Source organism: Catharus ustulatus, chromosome 26, assembly GCF_009819885.2.
Source record: "Catharus ustulatus isolate bCatUst1 chromosome 26, bCatUst1.pri.v2, whole genome shotgun sequence".
Lineage (NCBI taxonomy): Eukaryota > Metazoa > Chordata > Aves > Passeriformes > Turdidae > Catharus > Catharus ustulatus.
Window position 1 is genome coordinate 3,217,581 of NC_046246.1, and position 17,257 is coordinate 3,234,837.

The 17,257-nt window shown below is 53.0% G+C and overlaps 1 protein-coding gene across 1 annotated transcript; it reads left to right on the forward strand.

Annotated features, from left to right (window-relative positions):
* The first annotated feature begins 5 nt into the window (after nt 1-5).
* Nucleotides 6-15,984, forward strand: YRDC (yrdC N6-threonylcarbamoyltransferase domain containing). The gene is made up of 11 exons (XM_033081014.1): nt 6-45; nt 134-506; nt 620-734; nt 1,011-1,130; nt 1,530-1,672; nt 2,021-2,185; nt 5,220-5,354; nt 6,090-6,298; nt 9,490-9,588; nt 12,070-12,168; nt 14,955-15,984. The coding sequence occupies exons 1-6, from the start codon at nt 6-8 to the stop codon at nt 2,082-2,084; spliced, it is 855 nt and encodes a 284-aa protein (XP_032936905.1). The 3' UTR covers nt 2,085-2,185; nt 5,220-5,354; nt 6,090-6,298; nt 9,490-9,588; nt 12,070-12,168; nt 14,955-15,984.
* The last annotated feature ends 1,273 nt before the right edge of the window (nt 15,985-17,257 follow it).

Genomic DNA, 17,257 nt, shown 5'->3' on the forward strand with positions numbered 1-17,257 from the left:
CCCGGATGTTGCGTCACAGCCGCGCGCCGGAAGTGCCGCCGCATGGCGCGGGCGGCGCGGGTGCTGGCGCTGGCGCGGGCGGCGGAGGCAGCGGTGGGGCCGGGGCTGGGCCCGGGGCCGGGGCGCGCCCGCCTGGTGCTGCTGCCGCCCGGCGGCGGGGCCCGGCCCGGCCCTCAGGGTGCTCGCGGGGTAGTAGCCGAGGGGGGATGCTGCGCCGGCAGCGGGAGCGCCCCAGCCGAGCTGCGCTGGGCCGGAGCGGAGGGCGGCGGCCCCGGGCGGTGGCGGCAGGAGCCGGGACACCCCACTGAGGCCTGGAGGGAGGCGGTGGCGGCCGCGGCCGGTGCCCTGCAGGCGGGCGGGCTGGTGGCGGTGCCCACGGACACGGTGTACGGCGTGGCTTGCCTGGCCCAGGACTCGGCCGCGGTGCGCAGCATCTACAGCCTGAAGGGGCGGAACGGCGCCAAGCCGCTCGCCATCTGCCTCGGGGACGTGGAGCGGCTCTACAGGTGTGTGCCGAGCCCTTCCTAGCGGACCCGGAGCCCCGCGGAAGCTGCCCGAGCTCCGGTGGCCCGGGCGACACCGTGAGCACAGCCTGATCCCGCTGTCCCTGTCCCTGCAGGTACTGCCACGTGAATGTTCCCGACGAGCTGCTGCGGGACTTGCTCCCGGGACCAGTGACCCTGGTGTTACAGCGTTCAGAAGAGCTAAATAAAGACTTGAATCCGTTCACATCGGTAAGTCATGACTACAGGATTGATCTTGAGGGGCAGGGGCCTGATTTTGTGCTGCTGCTGTAACATTTATCATTACCTGTTCCCAAAAGTGGTCCCTGTGACTGACTTGGACTTGGCATAACCAGCGTTAGGGCCTGACTTAAATCTTGTGTTATTGCTGGTTCAGCAGATGTAGATCTGTCATTCTCTGCAGTTTCAGCTTTAAGTGTAGAGAGCTTTAGGCAACACAAAATGAAAACAAATTTCTGTGTCAATCCCTCCTCTCTTTCCCTGCAGCTGGTTGGTGTTCGCATTCCAGACCACCCCTTCATGAGAGACCTGGCACGTGCCTGCCCGGGGCCGCTGGCCTTGACAAGCGCCAACATCAGCTCCCAGGGCAGCACCCTGACCGTGCTGGTGAGCTTCTCTCCTCCCTCAGGGATGGCACTGGGGCAGCTTGGCAGAGCCAGGCTTCTCTCCTCCCTCAGGGATGGCACTGGGGCAGCTTGGCAGAGCCCCAGGCTTCTCTCCTCCCTCAGGGAGGGCACTGGGGCAGCTTGGCAGAGCCAGGCTTCTCTCCTCCCTCAGGGATGGCACTGGGGCAGCTTGGCAGAGCCAAGCTTCTCTCCTCCCTCAGGGATGGCACTGGGGCAGCTTGGCAGAGCCAAGCTTCTCTCCTCCCTCAGGGGTGGCACTGGGGCAGCTTGGCTGAACTCAGCTTTAGCAGTAAACCAAAGGTTGCTCTGCTTCTGTGTTTTTATTTTATTTAAATAATACAAACTGCTGTCAGGACTGTTACCCACAGCTCTCTTGCAGGAATTCCAGGACTTGTGGCCTCAGTTGTCCTTGGTTATTGATGGAGGCCCCATAGGAGACATCCAGAGCCCAGAGTGTCGCTTGGGATCGACTGTGGTTGACTTGTCTGTGTCAGGGAAATTCTCCGTCATCAGGCCTGGCTGGTGAGTGCAGCTGGGGCTTTTGCTTTAAATGAAACAAAGCTTTTGGATAGGGGTGGCTCATGCATTACTTTGCTTTGTTTTGCTCTGTTTTGCTTTGTTTGCTTTTCTTTGCTCCCCACAGCAGTTCCACCTTCCCATTAAGTTAACCTAATTATGAGCACACAGAGAAATCCTCAGGAGCTCTGAAATTCCCCTTTCTCACAGCCTCTGTGTGAAGCTGTGGTTTCTGGAGTTCATGCTCTCCTTGGCTCTAAGTGCAATCCTGTGTCTTGCTGATTGCTCTTCCCTGGAAAATGCAGTTTCAATGCTCCAAACTCTTTGTTCTGATGGCTCTGTTTCTCTCTGCAGTGCACTGACACCCACGGTTGAAATCCTGAAGAAGAAGTATGGCTTGGTACCAGAATCTTCCTAACCCTTGGGACTGGGAGCTGGTGGAGCTGGGCACTGTGTGCCTGTGCACTCAGCAGTGGGTGATCATGGCCTTGTTTAATAAGGTCGATGGGTTATGTCAAGGTAAATTTTAAAAAAGATTAAAAAAGAAAGACTAGAAAACCCTTTCTGACCTCTTTGTGCTGCTGTACTATTCCTAAATGTCTGTTCTGTTATCCTGACCAGGCTTTGTGCATAGTGATTAGGAAAGTTAAACTTGTCAGGATGGTGTGGGGAAGGCCCTGTGGCCCCAGCCACTTCTGAGTGTTCATCCCATGCCACCTGCACTGGAAGGAAAGCAGACATGGAGGGGGTTGGAGCTTCGAGGGTGTTACAGCTGTGCTGTTCTCTGGCTGCTTCTTCTCTCTGTTCTAAATGTGATCAAAACCTACTGAGATCAAACTCAGTGCTTCTGAAAATTCACAGTATTCAAATAACCCAGGCTAGAGCTGCTCACAACAACCTGCTTCCTACTGCAGAAATAAGCTCTTGGTGTGATCTTCCTTTGTTTAAACATACAATTCTCTCTTGATTTTGCTCTGACATGGTGCTGAGCTGAAGTAAACAGGGAATAGATGAAAGTGTCCACTGGTATTGATCATTGATAGAAAAGTGAAGTCACTGGGATGCAAGGAGGGGGCAGCATGGGGTGTGGAGCCAGGATCCTGTCCCCAGACAGAGCAGCTCCACTGGGGTCCCTGTGGGGTGTGTGGAGTGCCAGGGCCACTCCCCTGCCTGCACCCAGCCCTTGCACTGCCTGCTCTGGGATGGTTTTTCCCAATGTCTTCAGGGCTGTGGAGTTTTCTGCTGCACTGCTCACAAGCAGCTGTCTCAGGCACTGCTGATGGATTGCACTGCACACACAGCTCACCCCAGAGCCATCATTGCCTGGCTGGAGCTTCTGCTATAAAATATCCAAAGCACCAGGCTGGCTGAGTTACTGTTGTTTGCACAGTGGGTGTGTGATCTCTGCTCTTGCCTTTCCCAGTCAGGTATCCTGGGGATGAAGGGGCTGAGGGCAGTCAGAGGGGTCACATCCTTTTAGCTGCACAGGACCCCTTGTCCTGCCTGCCTGTCCCCACAGTGCTGCTGGGCACTGCTCTGAGCAGAGGGTCTGGTGTAGAGGGGGCAGAGTGGGGCACTGGGGGTCCCCATGTGGGCCCTGGTGGTCAGTGGAGCTGGGCAGGTGACTCCACATCCCCCAGCTTGCACCAGAGCCAGAACTGAGCAGAGCCAGAGCTGCTGCCCTGGTGCCCTCATGCCTGTGGGGGTGTGAGGGCTGTTTGGGGGCTCACTGTGAGCAATTTCCCTGCTGGATTTGCACAGTGAGCAATCCCTGCCTCTTTCCTCAGCTCATCAGCTATTCATTGATCCTTGCTGGATTCCTCCAGTGGTCATCCATCACCCACACCTGCCATCCACTTCCCAAACGTTTCCTGTTTTCCCAGTGATGTATTTCCCTGCTCAGACAAGCTGATCTTGCACCATGGGTGCAGCTGTGTCCCTGCCCCCTGTGCTGGCACAGGCACGTGGCTCTGCCCTGCACCAGGGTCACCATTTGAGCCATGCAACTGAGGGGCCTCAGGAGCTGCTTCCCTGGCTGTGGGGGCTCTGCTGCAGCAGCTCCTCCTCTTCCCCTTGACTCTGAAACGTGCAGGTGGAGCCAGGAAGGGCTCCCTTCCTACAGCTGTGTGGGGAGTGATGCTGCCCTGGGTGAGGCACAGCCCTTGCCTGAGTGGGACTGGCTGTGGTGTCTGCTTTGGGGTGCCCACAGCCTCATCTTGGCATTTGCAAACAGCTGAGGGGCAGAAAACTGGAGGGAAGTGTCCCCATCTCAACTGGTGTCTCTGCTCATGGCTCATTCCCTGCTGCCAGCGTTCAGTGTCCCTGCAAGTGACAGCTTTATTTGTACCACCAGCATCAAGGGGATGAGCCATGCATCAGGCATGGGTGAAAGGGCTAGAGCTGCTCTTCCCTTGCAGAAACTGCAGGCATTATAAATTCCCTCTTTCCTCTGGCTTCTGGCTGGCTGTGGGGCACTGTGCTGTTTCAGCATGAGGTGACAAGCCTGTGTATCACTGTCAGCACCTCTGGAATGCACCAGCAGGGAGCAAACCCAGGATTTGTTGCTTGTTCAGGTGTCCTTGGTGCTTCCCTAACCAGGATCCTGCTGCTGCACCCAGTGACTGCAGAGCCCTGTGTGTGCTGTGAGTGTGGTGGGACCTGCAGTGACTCACCAGGACAGTGACCTGTCTGCTGGGACATGGTGAAAATACACCCCCAGCCCAGCCAGAACAGGGATCAGACAGCTCCTGCTGCAGTGGGGAGGCACCTCTGGAAATGTGCTAGGTGGGACTATAAACACCTTCACAAAACTACTCACAGACCAGGAAATCACAAGGTGTGAGCGCTCAGAGCAGGACATACATGGTTTGATTTTAATTAGCACTTGCCCTGCAAACAAAAATGCATCTCTAGAACCTCCCTAGCAGAGCCAGTTCAAACCCATGGAGCAGAGGTTTAAATGAGCAGCACCAGGCCAGGCTGCCTGGGCCAGGGTTGGTGTTGGAGCTGGAGCTGCCTGGTGTCTGAGCCTTTCCAGCCCTGCTGGAGCTGTTTGGTGTCTGAGCCTTTCCAGCCCTGCTGGAGCTGTTTGGTGTCTGAGCCTTTCCAGCCCTGCTGGAGCTGTTGGCAATGCTCCTGTCTGAGGCATCCAAGAGCCCTAAGCAGGGAGAGGTTTTCCTCCATCACTGCAAGCAGAGATCTGTGCTGCTGCTGCTACTGCCCTCGTTCTTCCCATACAATGAAAACCAGACTCAGGCTAATTAAGCTGGAAACACAAAATTGCAATTTGCAGCTGATTAAGTCTTTCAAACAATTTATGTTAATCTTCTGGTTTATTTTCTTTTAATGCCTTGGCTAGGGGATAGTTCAGTGCTTGGGGAGATGCTTCCAGATGAAGCCCAGCCTTCCCTGCCAGATGCTGGAAGGTCAGAGTGAGGGTTTTTCACAGGATACTGATTTAAGGAATTAGTCTGTAGAGCAGAAGTGCAGATGATATAGGAACCTTGAGGTCACCTGGAGAGTGTGTTTCCTCAGACAGCATTCCCTCTTGCAGGTCACCCCAGGTACATTTGTCATTTGCTCTCATCTCCCTTTTCTGGAGGATGTTCTGCCTGGCTGTCCTTCTTCTTATTTTCCAGTTCCTTAAAAAAATATTAATTTTTACTGGAATTTTTTCAGGAGCTTAAAGGTAACATGGTCTGTGTTCATCCACCTCTTTTCCATTTTTTTCCCCTTTTTCAGAACTGCTGTGGTTTACACCCTGGTCATGGCTGCAGGGAGGCCCTGGGGAGGGGGCTCTGGGCACTGCAGGTGGGGTGGGGAAGTGCTGGGGTGCCATGGGATGTCACCACTGCAGAGCCATCAACAGCATGCAGGGAGGAGCAGTCCAGAGGTCAAGGGCTTTTCACTGTGGAATTGGTAAATTAACTATTAATTTAATTTTGATTAAATTAGAACTTTTTTTTTCCTTACCAGCAAATGATTCTCTGCATAATTAATGCTGGCTGAGACTGCTGATTCACTTGCTGCTGCTGTGGGACAGAGCATTCCATTGCAGCCCAAGATGTGCTGGGTTCCAGGGGCAATCCTGCAGGAAAGCCATGCAGGGCCCTGGGGAGCACCTTGGACCCCAGGACAGGGAAAGCACTGGATCAGATCCCCCTTGCAATGAAAAAATTCATTTTTGTTGATTGTCTGGGGTGCTGCTCTCCAGTAACTCTGCCCACAGGGGCTGGGAGGGGTCTGGCTGCAGTTCTGTCAGGTGCAAGCTGTCACCAGTCACAGCTTGATTGGATGAGATTTCTGGGGAATGAGGAGCTCCCAAGCTTGTGGAGTTACCTGCCCAGTGTGGGCAGAGGGGAATTTTCAGGTTTTTCTCCTTGGTGTATAGCATATCCTCTAAACACCCTTCAAACACTGACAGGCTTCCCCAGGTGTGGAGAGAGCCCTTCCCTGCCTCCAGCTGTCTGAAAGCAAAAGCAGTGGTGAGTTCACAGGGATCTGGGGTTTTAATAACGGAACATCTTTTAAAACCTGCAGTGAGCAGGACAGTTGGTTTCATTATTCTCAGCATGTTTGGCCAAAATCCTCTGCTGGTTACCAGACATCCATTCCCCTGTGGCTGCAGCTGTGGTGAGATAAGTGGTGGGACAGGGATGGAGGTGGGACAGGGATGGAGATGGGACAGGGATCAGTGGTGGGACAGGGATGGAGATGGGACAGGGATGGAGGTGGGACTGGGATGGAGATGGGGCAGGGATGGAGATGGGACAGGGATCAGTGGTGGGACAGGGATTGGAGGTGGGACAGGGATCAGTGATTGGGGCAGGGATGGAGGTGGGACAGGAATCAGAGGTGGGACAGGGATCAGTGATGGGGCAGGGATGGAGATGGGGCAGGGGTGGAGATGGGACAGGGATGGAGGTGGGACAGGGATGGAGGTGGGACAGGATCAGTGATGGGACAGAGATGGAGATGGGGAAGGGATGGAGATGGGACAGGCACTGCTGGCAGGGCAGGAACCACCACACCTGGCTGATGTGGGAGCCCCAGAACTGGCACAGGGAGCAGCCAGTGGGGCTCAGTGGTGCTGGGATTGCAGCAAAACCAAACTCAGCATCCAGGATGTTCCTGAGGGACACCATCAAGGTGCTGCTGGTGTTAGGGGCAGGCTGCTCCTGCAGCCAGCTGGGAACACTGGTGAGATGAGCATTCAGTGCAGAGACCATGCCTGCTCTACTTGTGCCCTCCATGGTTAATGCTCTGCAAATAACTTTTTGGCAATGACTCCAATTAGGGCAGGACATCTCCCTGTAATCTGGATCCCTGTTGTGCTGTCAGACTCAATTCAAATTTAATTTGCCAAAGGTGTATATGAGGCAGATTTTTTCCTTAAAACAAAAGGGAGGGGGAGATACCATTGATGGAAAAATAATACAAGCTCATATTCTTCTTAAGGAAGGAAAAGAGATGCCAGAAAACACAGCTAAATTTACATTTTAATGGAAAATGTTCTGACTGCCTGCTCTGAGAAACACAAATTGCTTTTTGGATGGGACCCTCACTTTATACCAAAGTGCAGGGAATTAAATCCAGCAGCCCCTGATGAGATAAAGGGATCGCTGGAGCCACAGTCCCCACTCCCAGCCAGTGGCAAGGACAGGCCAGGACAGTGCTGGTGGTGAGGCCAGGCTGCTGTCCCAGTGGTGCAGGGCCCAGGCCAGGTGGCTGCAGGGACTCAGGGATGTGGCTCCTGGCTCAGCATCTGGAGTGTCATTCCAGGGAGGACAGGGCTGTTTGCAGTGTGATTCAAACCCTGGGTGACCATAGCCCTGCCCTGTTGTGCACCCCAGCCCATTTTGGGGGTGCTGACAGAGGGAGGGCTGGCTCAGAGGAGCCTGTCCTCATTTCTGTGTGCTGAGGTGAGGTCTCAGTAGCAGAACTGCACTGGCACAAGCCCCACTTTAGCTGTCAGCACTGGCAGCTGCAGTGGGAGCCTCCCCAGAACCTGCCCAAGGCAGCTGTGCCCTCTGGGTGTCTGTCCCCTCCCCAGAACCTGCCCAAGGCAGCTGTGCCCTCTGGGTGTCTCTCCCCTCCCCAGAACCTGCCCAAGGCAGCTGTGCCCTCTGGGTGTCTCTCCCCTCTTGTCTGCTCCTCATCAGAGCAGCCCAAGCTTGCAGACAGGCTCCAGCAGTCTCTCTGTGGGGTCTCAGACCCCCACTCAGCCAAATCCATGCCAGGAGAAGCTGTTGTTCACTTCTTTGCATCTTAAAGCATCTTTGAAGATGAAAGCACAGTGCTGCACAGTCTTATCTCTGGCAGGGCCTGTCACCTGCACATGTTTCTGGCATATTCATGAGCACAGCAAAGACTTGTCCCTGCTGGGACTGAGTGCCTGGAGTGTGTCCCCACCCCATATGGTGCTTTTCCAGCTGTCAGAGCAGTTGTATGCAGTGGATGGGATGTAAACTCAGTGTCATATGGCAAAGGCATCACTCAGACAAGGAGACAAGATGCTTATTGGGGATGCTTCCAATCCAATAAAACAAGCAAAACCATCCCTGTTAGAGGCTCAATCAGAGCAGATGTGCTGGCACCCACAAGGCTGCTTCCCTGGGGGAAACAATATCACTGTCTGGAAACCAAGGCAGTGATAAATCATGGTGACATCCGGTAATTTGTTACTGCCTTGTGCAAACACTGCTGCTCTTCTGGGCCAGTCCTGGGCATCTGCCTGGGATCACAATGATTCTGATCTTTGCTATCATAATGGGCTTGTCATGGGTTAGATGGTGACAGAAGGCTGTGGATGCAGAACACAGACATGGAGCTGCTGGGAGCAGAGCACAGAGCAGTGGCAGGAACCACCCGTGGGAAGAGCTGTCCCCACTGCTGGCTCTGCCCCAGGCCCTGGTGGCTCTGGAGTGCTGGGACAGACAGAGGTGGCCTCTCAAGGTGACAGACTGCAGGCTCAGTGCTGTTGTAGCAGCAGGACCAGTGCTGTTAGTGCAGAGGTGGGAGAAGCACAGAGCACTCACAGGGTGTGCAGCACGGCAGAAGTTCTGGAAAGGAGATGGAGCAGCTCAAGGCCACTGCTGGGGATTTGGGTTTCACTGTCCTGTGCTGAACTCCTGCCCAAAAGTGGATCCAAGCTGGAAGGTGGTGGGGTGGGAGCTGTGGAATTTATTGGTCACAGATGGGAGCTGTTGGGGTGGAGCTGTGGGTTGGATGGGGCTGTGCTGGCAGAGAAGGTGTTGGGCCCTTCAAAAACACCATTGGGCACCTAACAGGTCCAAATTCCAGTTTCAGTGCTCCTCCCTGGACAGGCAGTCCTGCACTGTTCTCCCTGGCAGCAGGATCTCTGCACTGAAATACAGAGGGGCTGGGACCCCTCCTGCTCATGGGGTTGGCTTGGGAGCCACACCAGCACTGAGGGGAATCCCGAGATCCCTGCAATGATCCAGACCAAGATCAGGTGCCTCAGTTTAACCAGCAAGTTTGTGCCACAAGGACTCTGTGGGTTTGCTGCAGTGAATGTTATTTCCCCTCCAAAAATCACAGGGAGCCAAAACACCTACTAAAAACAAAACTTCCCATGATACTTCAACTGTGAGGCAAAATTTATGTTTTGATTTTGGAAATCAATGGCAATTCACAAATTATTCTCCAGTGCTGCTACAGGTCATCCATCAGCATTGGTCTCTGCCTGGCAGGAGCCATTATGGGCTTTGTTTGCTTGTTTGTTCAATATTAGTGGTTTGTTCAGCTGCTCTGCAGGTCAGTAGGGTAATGACAAATTACAGGCTCGTGGGCTTTTTTTCCAGTTTTAGAAAATGCAGCTGGATGGCATCACCACAGTGCCACTGAGCACACCAGCAGCACCTGGGGTGAAGCAGGGCTGAGGAGGGCGTGTCCCCATCCAGGTGAGCACCAGGTGAGTCTGGGCTGGGGCAGCAGGCTCAGCTCCAGAGCTGTGCCTCAGACACACTGCTGTCCCTTCTCCCTGTGCCACTGACAGTCTGCAGAGAGCAGAACATCTCAGGGTCACTGCTGCTTCCTCCTGCCCCTCCCATTGCCCACTGTGCAGGGATCCTGGCTGTGTTGGATCCTGGCTGTGTTGGATCCTGGCTGTGTTGGATCCTGGCTGTGTTGGATCCTGGCTGTGTTGGATCCTGGCTGTGTTGGATCCTGGCTGTGTTGGATCCTGGCTGTGCAGGGATCCTGGCTGTGTTGGATCCTGGCTGTGTTGGGATCCTGGCTGTGCAGGGATCCTGGCTGTGTTGGATCCTGGCTGTGTTGGATCCTGGCTGTGTTTGGATCCTGGCTGTGTTGGATCCTGGCTGTGCAGGGATCCTGGCTGTGTTTGGATCCTGGCTGTGTTTGGATCCTGGCTGTGTTGGATCCTGGCTGTGTTGGATCCTGGCTGTGCTGGATCCTGGCTGTGTTGGATCCTGGCTGTGCTGGATCCTGGCTGTGTTGGATCCTGGCTGTGTTTGGATCCTGGCTGTGTTGGATCCTGGCTGTGTTGGATCCTGGCTGTGTTTGGATCCTGGCTGTGTTGGATCCTGGCTGTGTTGGATCCTGGCTGTGTTGGATCCTGGCTGTGTTGGATCCTGGCTGTGTTGGATCCTGGCTGTGTTGGATCCTGGCTGTGCAGGGATCCTGGCTGTGTTGGATCCTGGCTGTGTTGGATCCTGGCTGTGTTGGATCCTGGCTGTGCAGGGATGCTGGCTGTGTTTGGATCCTGGCTGTGTTGGATCCTGGCTGTGTTGATCCTGGCTGTGCAGGGATCCTGGCTGTGTTGGGATGCTGGCTGTGCAGGGATCCTGGCTGTGTTGGATCCTGGCTGTGCTGGATCCTGGCTGTGTTGGATCCTGGCTGTGTTGGATCCTGGCTGTGTTGGATCCTGGCTGTGCTGGATCCTGGCTGTGTTGGATCCTGGCTGTGTTGGATCCTGGCTGTGTTGGATCCTGGCTGTGTTGGATCCTGGCTGTGTTGGATCCTGGCTGTGTTGATCCTGGCTGTGCTGGATCCTGGCTGTGCAGGGATCCTGGCTGTGTTGGATCCTGGCTGTGCTGGATCCTGGCTGTGTTGGATCCTGGCTGTGTTGGATCCTGGCTGTGTTGGATCCTGGCTGTGTTGGATCCTGGCTGTGTTGGGATCCTGGCTGTGTTGGATCCTGGCTGTGCCGGATCCTGGCTGTGCAGGGATCCTGGCTGTGTTGGATCCTGGCTGTGTTGGATGCTGGCTGTGCAGGGATCCTGGCTGTGTTGGATCCTGGCTGTGTTGGATCCTGGCTGTGTTGGATCCTGGCTGTGTTGGGATCCTGGCTGTGTTGGGATCCTGGCTGTGTTGGGATCCTGGCTGTGTTGGGATCCTGGCTGTGTTGGATCCTGGCTGTGCTGGATCCTGGCTGTGCAGGGATGCTGGCTGTGTTTGGATCCTGGCTGTGCAGGGATCCTGGCTGTGCTGGGATCACCTCTGCTGGTGATTCTTTAATGACCTCAAACAGTCACTCTTGACAGCTGTTGTGCCATGTCAGAGGTCCTGGCTGGTGGTGGGATGCACTGAGTGCCTTTGTGTGGCAATTTTTGGGGTTGAGCAGCAGTTCAGAGCCCAGGGGGACACACAGGGGGTCCCAGGCTGGGGTGGGTGTCCCTCAGGAAGGGGCTGTGATGCTGGCACTGCAGCTATGGGGCTCTTTGCCAGCACCAGGCCTGTGCTATTATGGGCAAATTACCAGTGGAATGCTTTTTTAATCCTGAGAGAAATAACTTGATTAGTAATTATTGGTGCAGAACACTTGGGGAAGCTCTGCAGAGGATGAGGACAGGCTGTTTCACTGGAGCTGCCTGTCACTTTTGTCACCTAATTATAAGACTGTTCCATGCCAAGACTCTGGACAGTCAGAAGAAAAAATCCTCAGTGTAATTGTACTGGTCATATTTTATAGCCTCTAATTACTTGCTTTGCAATTAGCATTTCTCTGGCTGACTGGGGAGCTGTCACAGCCCTGGCTCATGACACACAGCTCAGTGCTTCCTGAGGAGCAGCTCCTGGGGCTGCCAGGGAAGGGGATCAGGCCCAGAGTGCTCAATCTGCAGCCCCACAGCACAGGAGGGAAAGGGAGGATGTCCATAATCTCTGGGGTGCAGGTGAGGGATGTGATGGTGTCCAAATCTGGGACAAGATGCTGGGTCTGTGCTTTGTGGCTCCACCTGTGTGATCATCAATCAAAATTCTCATGTGAACTCTCTCTGCATCCATAAATTCTTCATTTATCATTATTAAAGATACATCAAAGTTCACACTCTGGTTTATAGCTGGAAATTTAAATTGTTTTATTGTCTCTGATACAGCAAATATTCTTATTCAAAACCCATCAGGCAGTTTTCTACTTTTAGGAATTAATGACTCATAAAACCAGAGCCAGAACAGCTGCTGATGGGAATGAAGGGAAGGCTGTGGCTATTGAGGAATTGTGAAGGGACCCCAATAAACAGGTGACTGGCTCAGTCCCCCTCTGAGCTGCACCTCCAGGTACTCTCCTCTTACATCTTACAATACATGTGTTAAGCCTCTGCTTCTCTCTGCACTGGCAAATCTTCAAAATCCTTCACCTCCAGGAAAGACCATCTGCTGCTGCAGCAGCATGAAAACATCTTCTGGCAAGCACAAACTTCAGTTTATCATTTTAATTCAGCCCAGTGCCAAAAGTTCAGTAATTTATTGTGTCTTTTGCAAGGTTTTTCTCCAAGAGTCTGTATGGCTGGTGTTTGTTTGGGAAGTTTTAGGGATTTTGCATTTGTGTGTGATGTGGTGAGAGACCTTGGTGTGCTGTGCTGATTCTGCCACAAACACATCAAGTCCTAAACTAAAACTCTTCTAACAACTAAATTAAATGGAATCAAAGATAAACCAGCAGTTAAATGAATTTGTGGTGCTACCAGTGGACTGGGGAAGATGCAGGAGCTGCAGCCTGGCACGTCCTCCCAGGGCTCAGAGGAGGAATGGCTCTGAGAGGGGCTGCACTGGATAGTTTGTCCAGTTGTTGTTTCCTTTTGGCTTTGCAGAGGAAGTTTTGCATCCCAGTGTCTGATTTGCAGGACCTTTGTTCACTCATTGTGACAAGTTTGTATTTTGGTTAAAGCATTACAGAGGGATACAGTGTGCTAGAATGTGCAGTGTTATCTTCAAGAAGCAGTTGTACTTCATAACATGAAGTAATTAACACTTTCCACTTAAACCAAGTAGCTAATTACAGACCTTTTAGTTTAACAGAGTAGGAAGGGATAATATAAATGGTAATTATTGAGTTAAGCAGAATGTAATGTGCATCCAGGGCTCACCTGGGACATCTCAGTCAATACTCAATTACTCACTGCTCTCTGAAGTGTCTGTGGCACATGAAGGCTCGTGCTTCCCTGCAGTGACATCACAATGCTGTGATGTGCCCATCCCCTCTGTGCCAGGGCCAGAGAACTGCCCATGGGGCTGCTGGCCATGGCACCAGCTCTCAGCCCACCTTGGGGCTCCTGCCATGGCACCAGCTCTCAGCTCACCCTGGCACTGCCCCATGGGGCTGCTGGCCATGGCACCAGCTCTCAGCCCACCTTGGCCCTGCTGGCCATGGCACCAGCTCTCAGCCCTGCCCCATGGGGCTGCTGGCCATTGCAGCCAGCTCTCAGCCCACCTTGGCCCTGTTGGCCATGGCACCAGCTCTCAGCTCACCTTGGCATTGCCCCAGGAGGTTCCTGGCCATGGCACCAGCTCTCAGCCCACCTTGGCCCCACCATGGCCTGTCCATGTGCTGCTGGTGCAGCTCTGCCCAGCTCCTCCCTGTGACCAGGGCTATGGCACCACGTGCCATATCCATTCCTTTTTTAAACACTACTCACCAAACCCTGGGCAGATCATTCCAGTACTTTATCAACCATTCTGGAAAAACTTTTACTTACTATCCAAACTATATTTCCCTTGGTGAAGCTTAAGACTGTGTCCTCTCTGTTCTGTCAGTCCCTGCCTGGAGGAGACCAACCCCCACCTGACTACAATCACCTTTCAGGAAGCTAATAGAAGGTGATAAGGTCACTCCTGAGTCTCCTTTTCTCCAGGATAAACAAACCCAGCTCCCTCAGTCACTCCTTCTGAAGTTAAACCTCCGGTGCCCTCAGGTACCAAATTAATTGAGTCATTTTCTTAAATGAGCAAGCAGCTAATAGTTGCTAAAAGGCTGTGTATTACAAAGGTGGATCAGTCTCAAAAGCAAAGTCACAGACGTTAAAGTCCATGCTAAGTTTTGGTATAAAGTCCCAAACAGAAGCAGAAGCTGCTCTTGTCAAGGTCCCAGGAAGCTGATGTTGGGCTCCAGCTGTGCACCTTGCTGCTTCCCAGCCCAGCAGAACTCCTTGAAGTTGCTGCCACTGCTCTGCTCTGCTCTGCAGGGAGGCAGAGATGTGATGTGCTGTGGGTCTGTGCAGCCGTGCCCTGCTGAGACCCCGTGCTTCTCCAGCACGCCTTGATTGAGCATCATTCCTGGCACTGCACAGCCCTTACAGTAACACAGAGGAGAAATTCATTTAGCAAGGCTTAAGGTCAGATTCTGAGAGTTAACAGCTGTGAGGTCAGCAACAGAGAATTACAGGAGGAAACAAAACACAAACCACAGCCCTGGAGTGAGTGCAGGGGACAGGCTCTGCCTCAGCTCCAGCCATGGGCTGCAGGGCTCCCTGTTAGTGAAGTGTGTGGCTGTGAAAACAGAGGCAGTGCTCCTCATGCCTTTCTATCAGATTGGAATAGAAGGGAAACCATCCCAGACCAACTGCCACATCCCCTTCTGGGCATATAAACCTTTCTCCAGGTGTGGGGTAGCCCTGGAGAGCTGCCAGCAGTGACCACAGCCGTGCTGGCACTGCAGCAATGGCCCAGCTGATGTGAGCTCATGGCTGGATGGGAATGCCCTGACTGGCAGGCACTGGGGCTTGCTGGCTGGGGAACTGGAGCTTGACACAAACCCAGAGCTGTCTGGCTGCAAAATTCTGGCTTGTTTGGGAAAGGTCACACTGATGCTTCAACAGCTCCAAAAACCCAGCAGTAAATGGATAGTGGGGTAAGATGTTCCACCTGTTCCTCAGCAGGTGATCTGGGCAGGCCAGCACTGAAAGAAAGAGAGAGAGGGCAGGGTCCTGCTCTGGTGGTGGGGACAGGTCCTGCCAGCTGCCAGTCCTGCAGGAGGAGTAGGCACTGCCCCCTCCCTTTGAGGTCAAAATGCTGATTTCTGTCTCATCAGCCCCTTCGTGTGTGTGCTCCAAGAAGCTCCTCTGCAAAGGGTCTGAGCAGGGATGAAAACCCCCTGTTAAGAGAGGCTGCTTCAGTACCTGAGTGGTGAGTATCTCAAAGCTGGGGATGCCAGCAAGTGTCCCCAGCCATCTGCAAGGGAAGAGCTTCTTCAGAATTACTAACAGTGGCTTCCTGTGTCCTCTTTAGTCCAAGCTGATGTTTGCTGAAGGATATTGGAAGAATTAGTAGAGCTATTTCTCTTTAATCCTGTCCCAATAGACAGAAAATCTAACAAAAAGGCAGGAGATTGTGTGCTGTTGTTTCAGGCAAGAGCCTAAGCTCTTGCCTAAAACAATTTAATTAATCTAAATTTGGATGAATTAAAAGTTTAACAGCATGAAAAGGTATTATAGCCCCACAAATCCTTCAGGGAACTCCTCTGGGCTATCCCACTCCTCCTTGAGACCAGTGACACTGCCAGCCAGCCAGTCCTTCCCTCTGGGGCTGTTCAGTCCTCGGTTGCTGGATTTGCCCTTTCTAGGAAAGAGGTTTTAGGGGCAGGCAGACGGTGGCTTTTGGCAGGGGTGCAGCATTTTGTAGCAGCTGGGGGGTTTGAAGAGCCAGGATACCATTTCTCACCGTTTGTGGTTTGAATTTTATTTGATGAGTCAAGGGATATAAATAAATGGGCTGTGTTTGCAAGGGTGATGCTTCTGCATCTCTGACTGGTGTGAACAGGGGCTGGGGGGAAGAGTGGGAAGAAATGTTTCTGAGAATCTTCTTCAGTCCTTGCTCTCCTTTCCTGGCAATATCAGCAAGCACTCCAGCACTGCTGCTCTCTAATCTAATCAGACCCAGGGAAAAAGGATTTGCTGCACTCTGACCACTTAGGTACCCACCAGCAGAGTGAATACCAGACGTGTTGTGAGAATGGCCAGAAGCTATTCCAGCCCCTTTCAATGCAGAGACAAGATCTCTGGAACCTGCACCTCTCCCTGCTGTGGGCTGCTGCTCCAAATTCCACCACTGCACGACTCAAGGTGGGTTCATCAATCCAGAGGATCTGTACATGGGGAGCTCAGACCAAGGGGTGTGCAGCCCCTTCCTTCTCATCAGCATTTATGGGAATCTTCCAAAGTGTTTCCCTTTATGGTTCTTGATTAGTAGATAAAAGGCCATTTCTTCTTTCAGTGGAGTCTCTGATGTTAATGGTCTCCCTCCAATCAGATTAAGGTGTTTTGGCCCATTTTACCCTAATGGAGGATGATTGAGAAATATCTGGTTTACAGCTGGCTCCTTGCACTCTCACTGTGCTGTGCTGCTGCCACTGAGACACTGCCAGGAAATAAAATAAAAAACGCTGGAGGAGTTCACCCCCTCCCTTCACAGGGGCTTCAGTGTCCCCTCCTGCCAGCCCCCTCTGTGCCATGGGCACATCCTGGGACCATCCCAAGCAGCACATGGAGAGCAGGGGAAGGCTGTGCTGGGGCTGTGCTCACCCCACTGAGCTCCTGGGGCAGCTGGTGCTGCAGCAGCTGCTCTCCCCTCTGCAGTGGGAGCTGTGCTCCCCTCCTGCCCTCCCTCCTGCTCTCCCTCCTGCCTGTGCCATGTGCAAGGGCAAAGCAAAGTGCTGGAGTCTGCTGGATCATCAGAGCTATTAGATGCACTCGTGTGTGCAAGAGGGTGTGAAATGCAGATGGCTGGAGGACCCTGGGGAGCAGGAGAGAGCAAGTGGGGACGTGCCCGTGTCTCTGCTGAGGCCAGGATGGAGCACTGGCAGTGATTGCTGCCCTAGAGGTCCTGCTGTCCCTGAGCCCTACTGAGCCATGGGACATCTCTCACTTGTACAGAGCAACTCCCCAGGCTGTGGTTGGTGCCACTGTATTAACAAGGCACCACTTCTGCATTTTAAGTGTGAACTTCTTGATATTGTCCTGCCTCTAAATGATCCTGGAAATGCATTGTCTACTTAACTACTTTTTTGTTACTGTATGATGTTACAGAGCAATGAATGGAGACAGTAACGTGGCACTCCTTGAGGTGAAGAACAGCAATTTATTCAAGGAAATAATGGTTTTTAATAATATACATTGTACAAAACAAGTCAGAGAGGATTCATTGGTTAGAGGAGGAACACCTCTTTAAAAATATGCTCTGTGAAAAACATCATGTCCCCAGCAGGTGTTTATGTATGTTATTGAATTCTCTGAAACCTTTCTCCTGGGAAAGAGTCAGAGCTGAAGCTTCTCTGAAGAAACTTTCTGAAAGAAAGAATCAGAACTGATAGCAGCCTGGGAAAAATCCTGGCTGGAT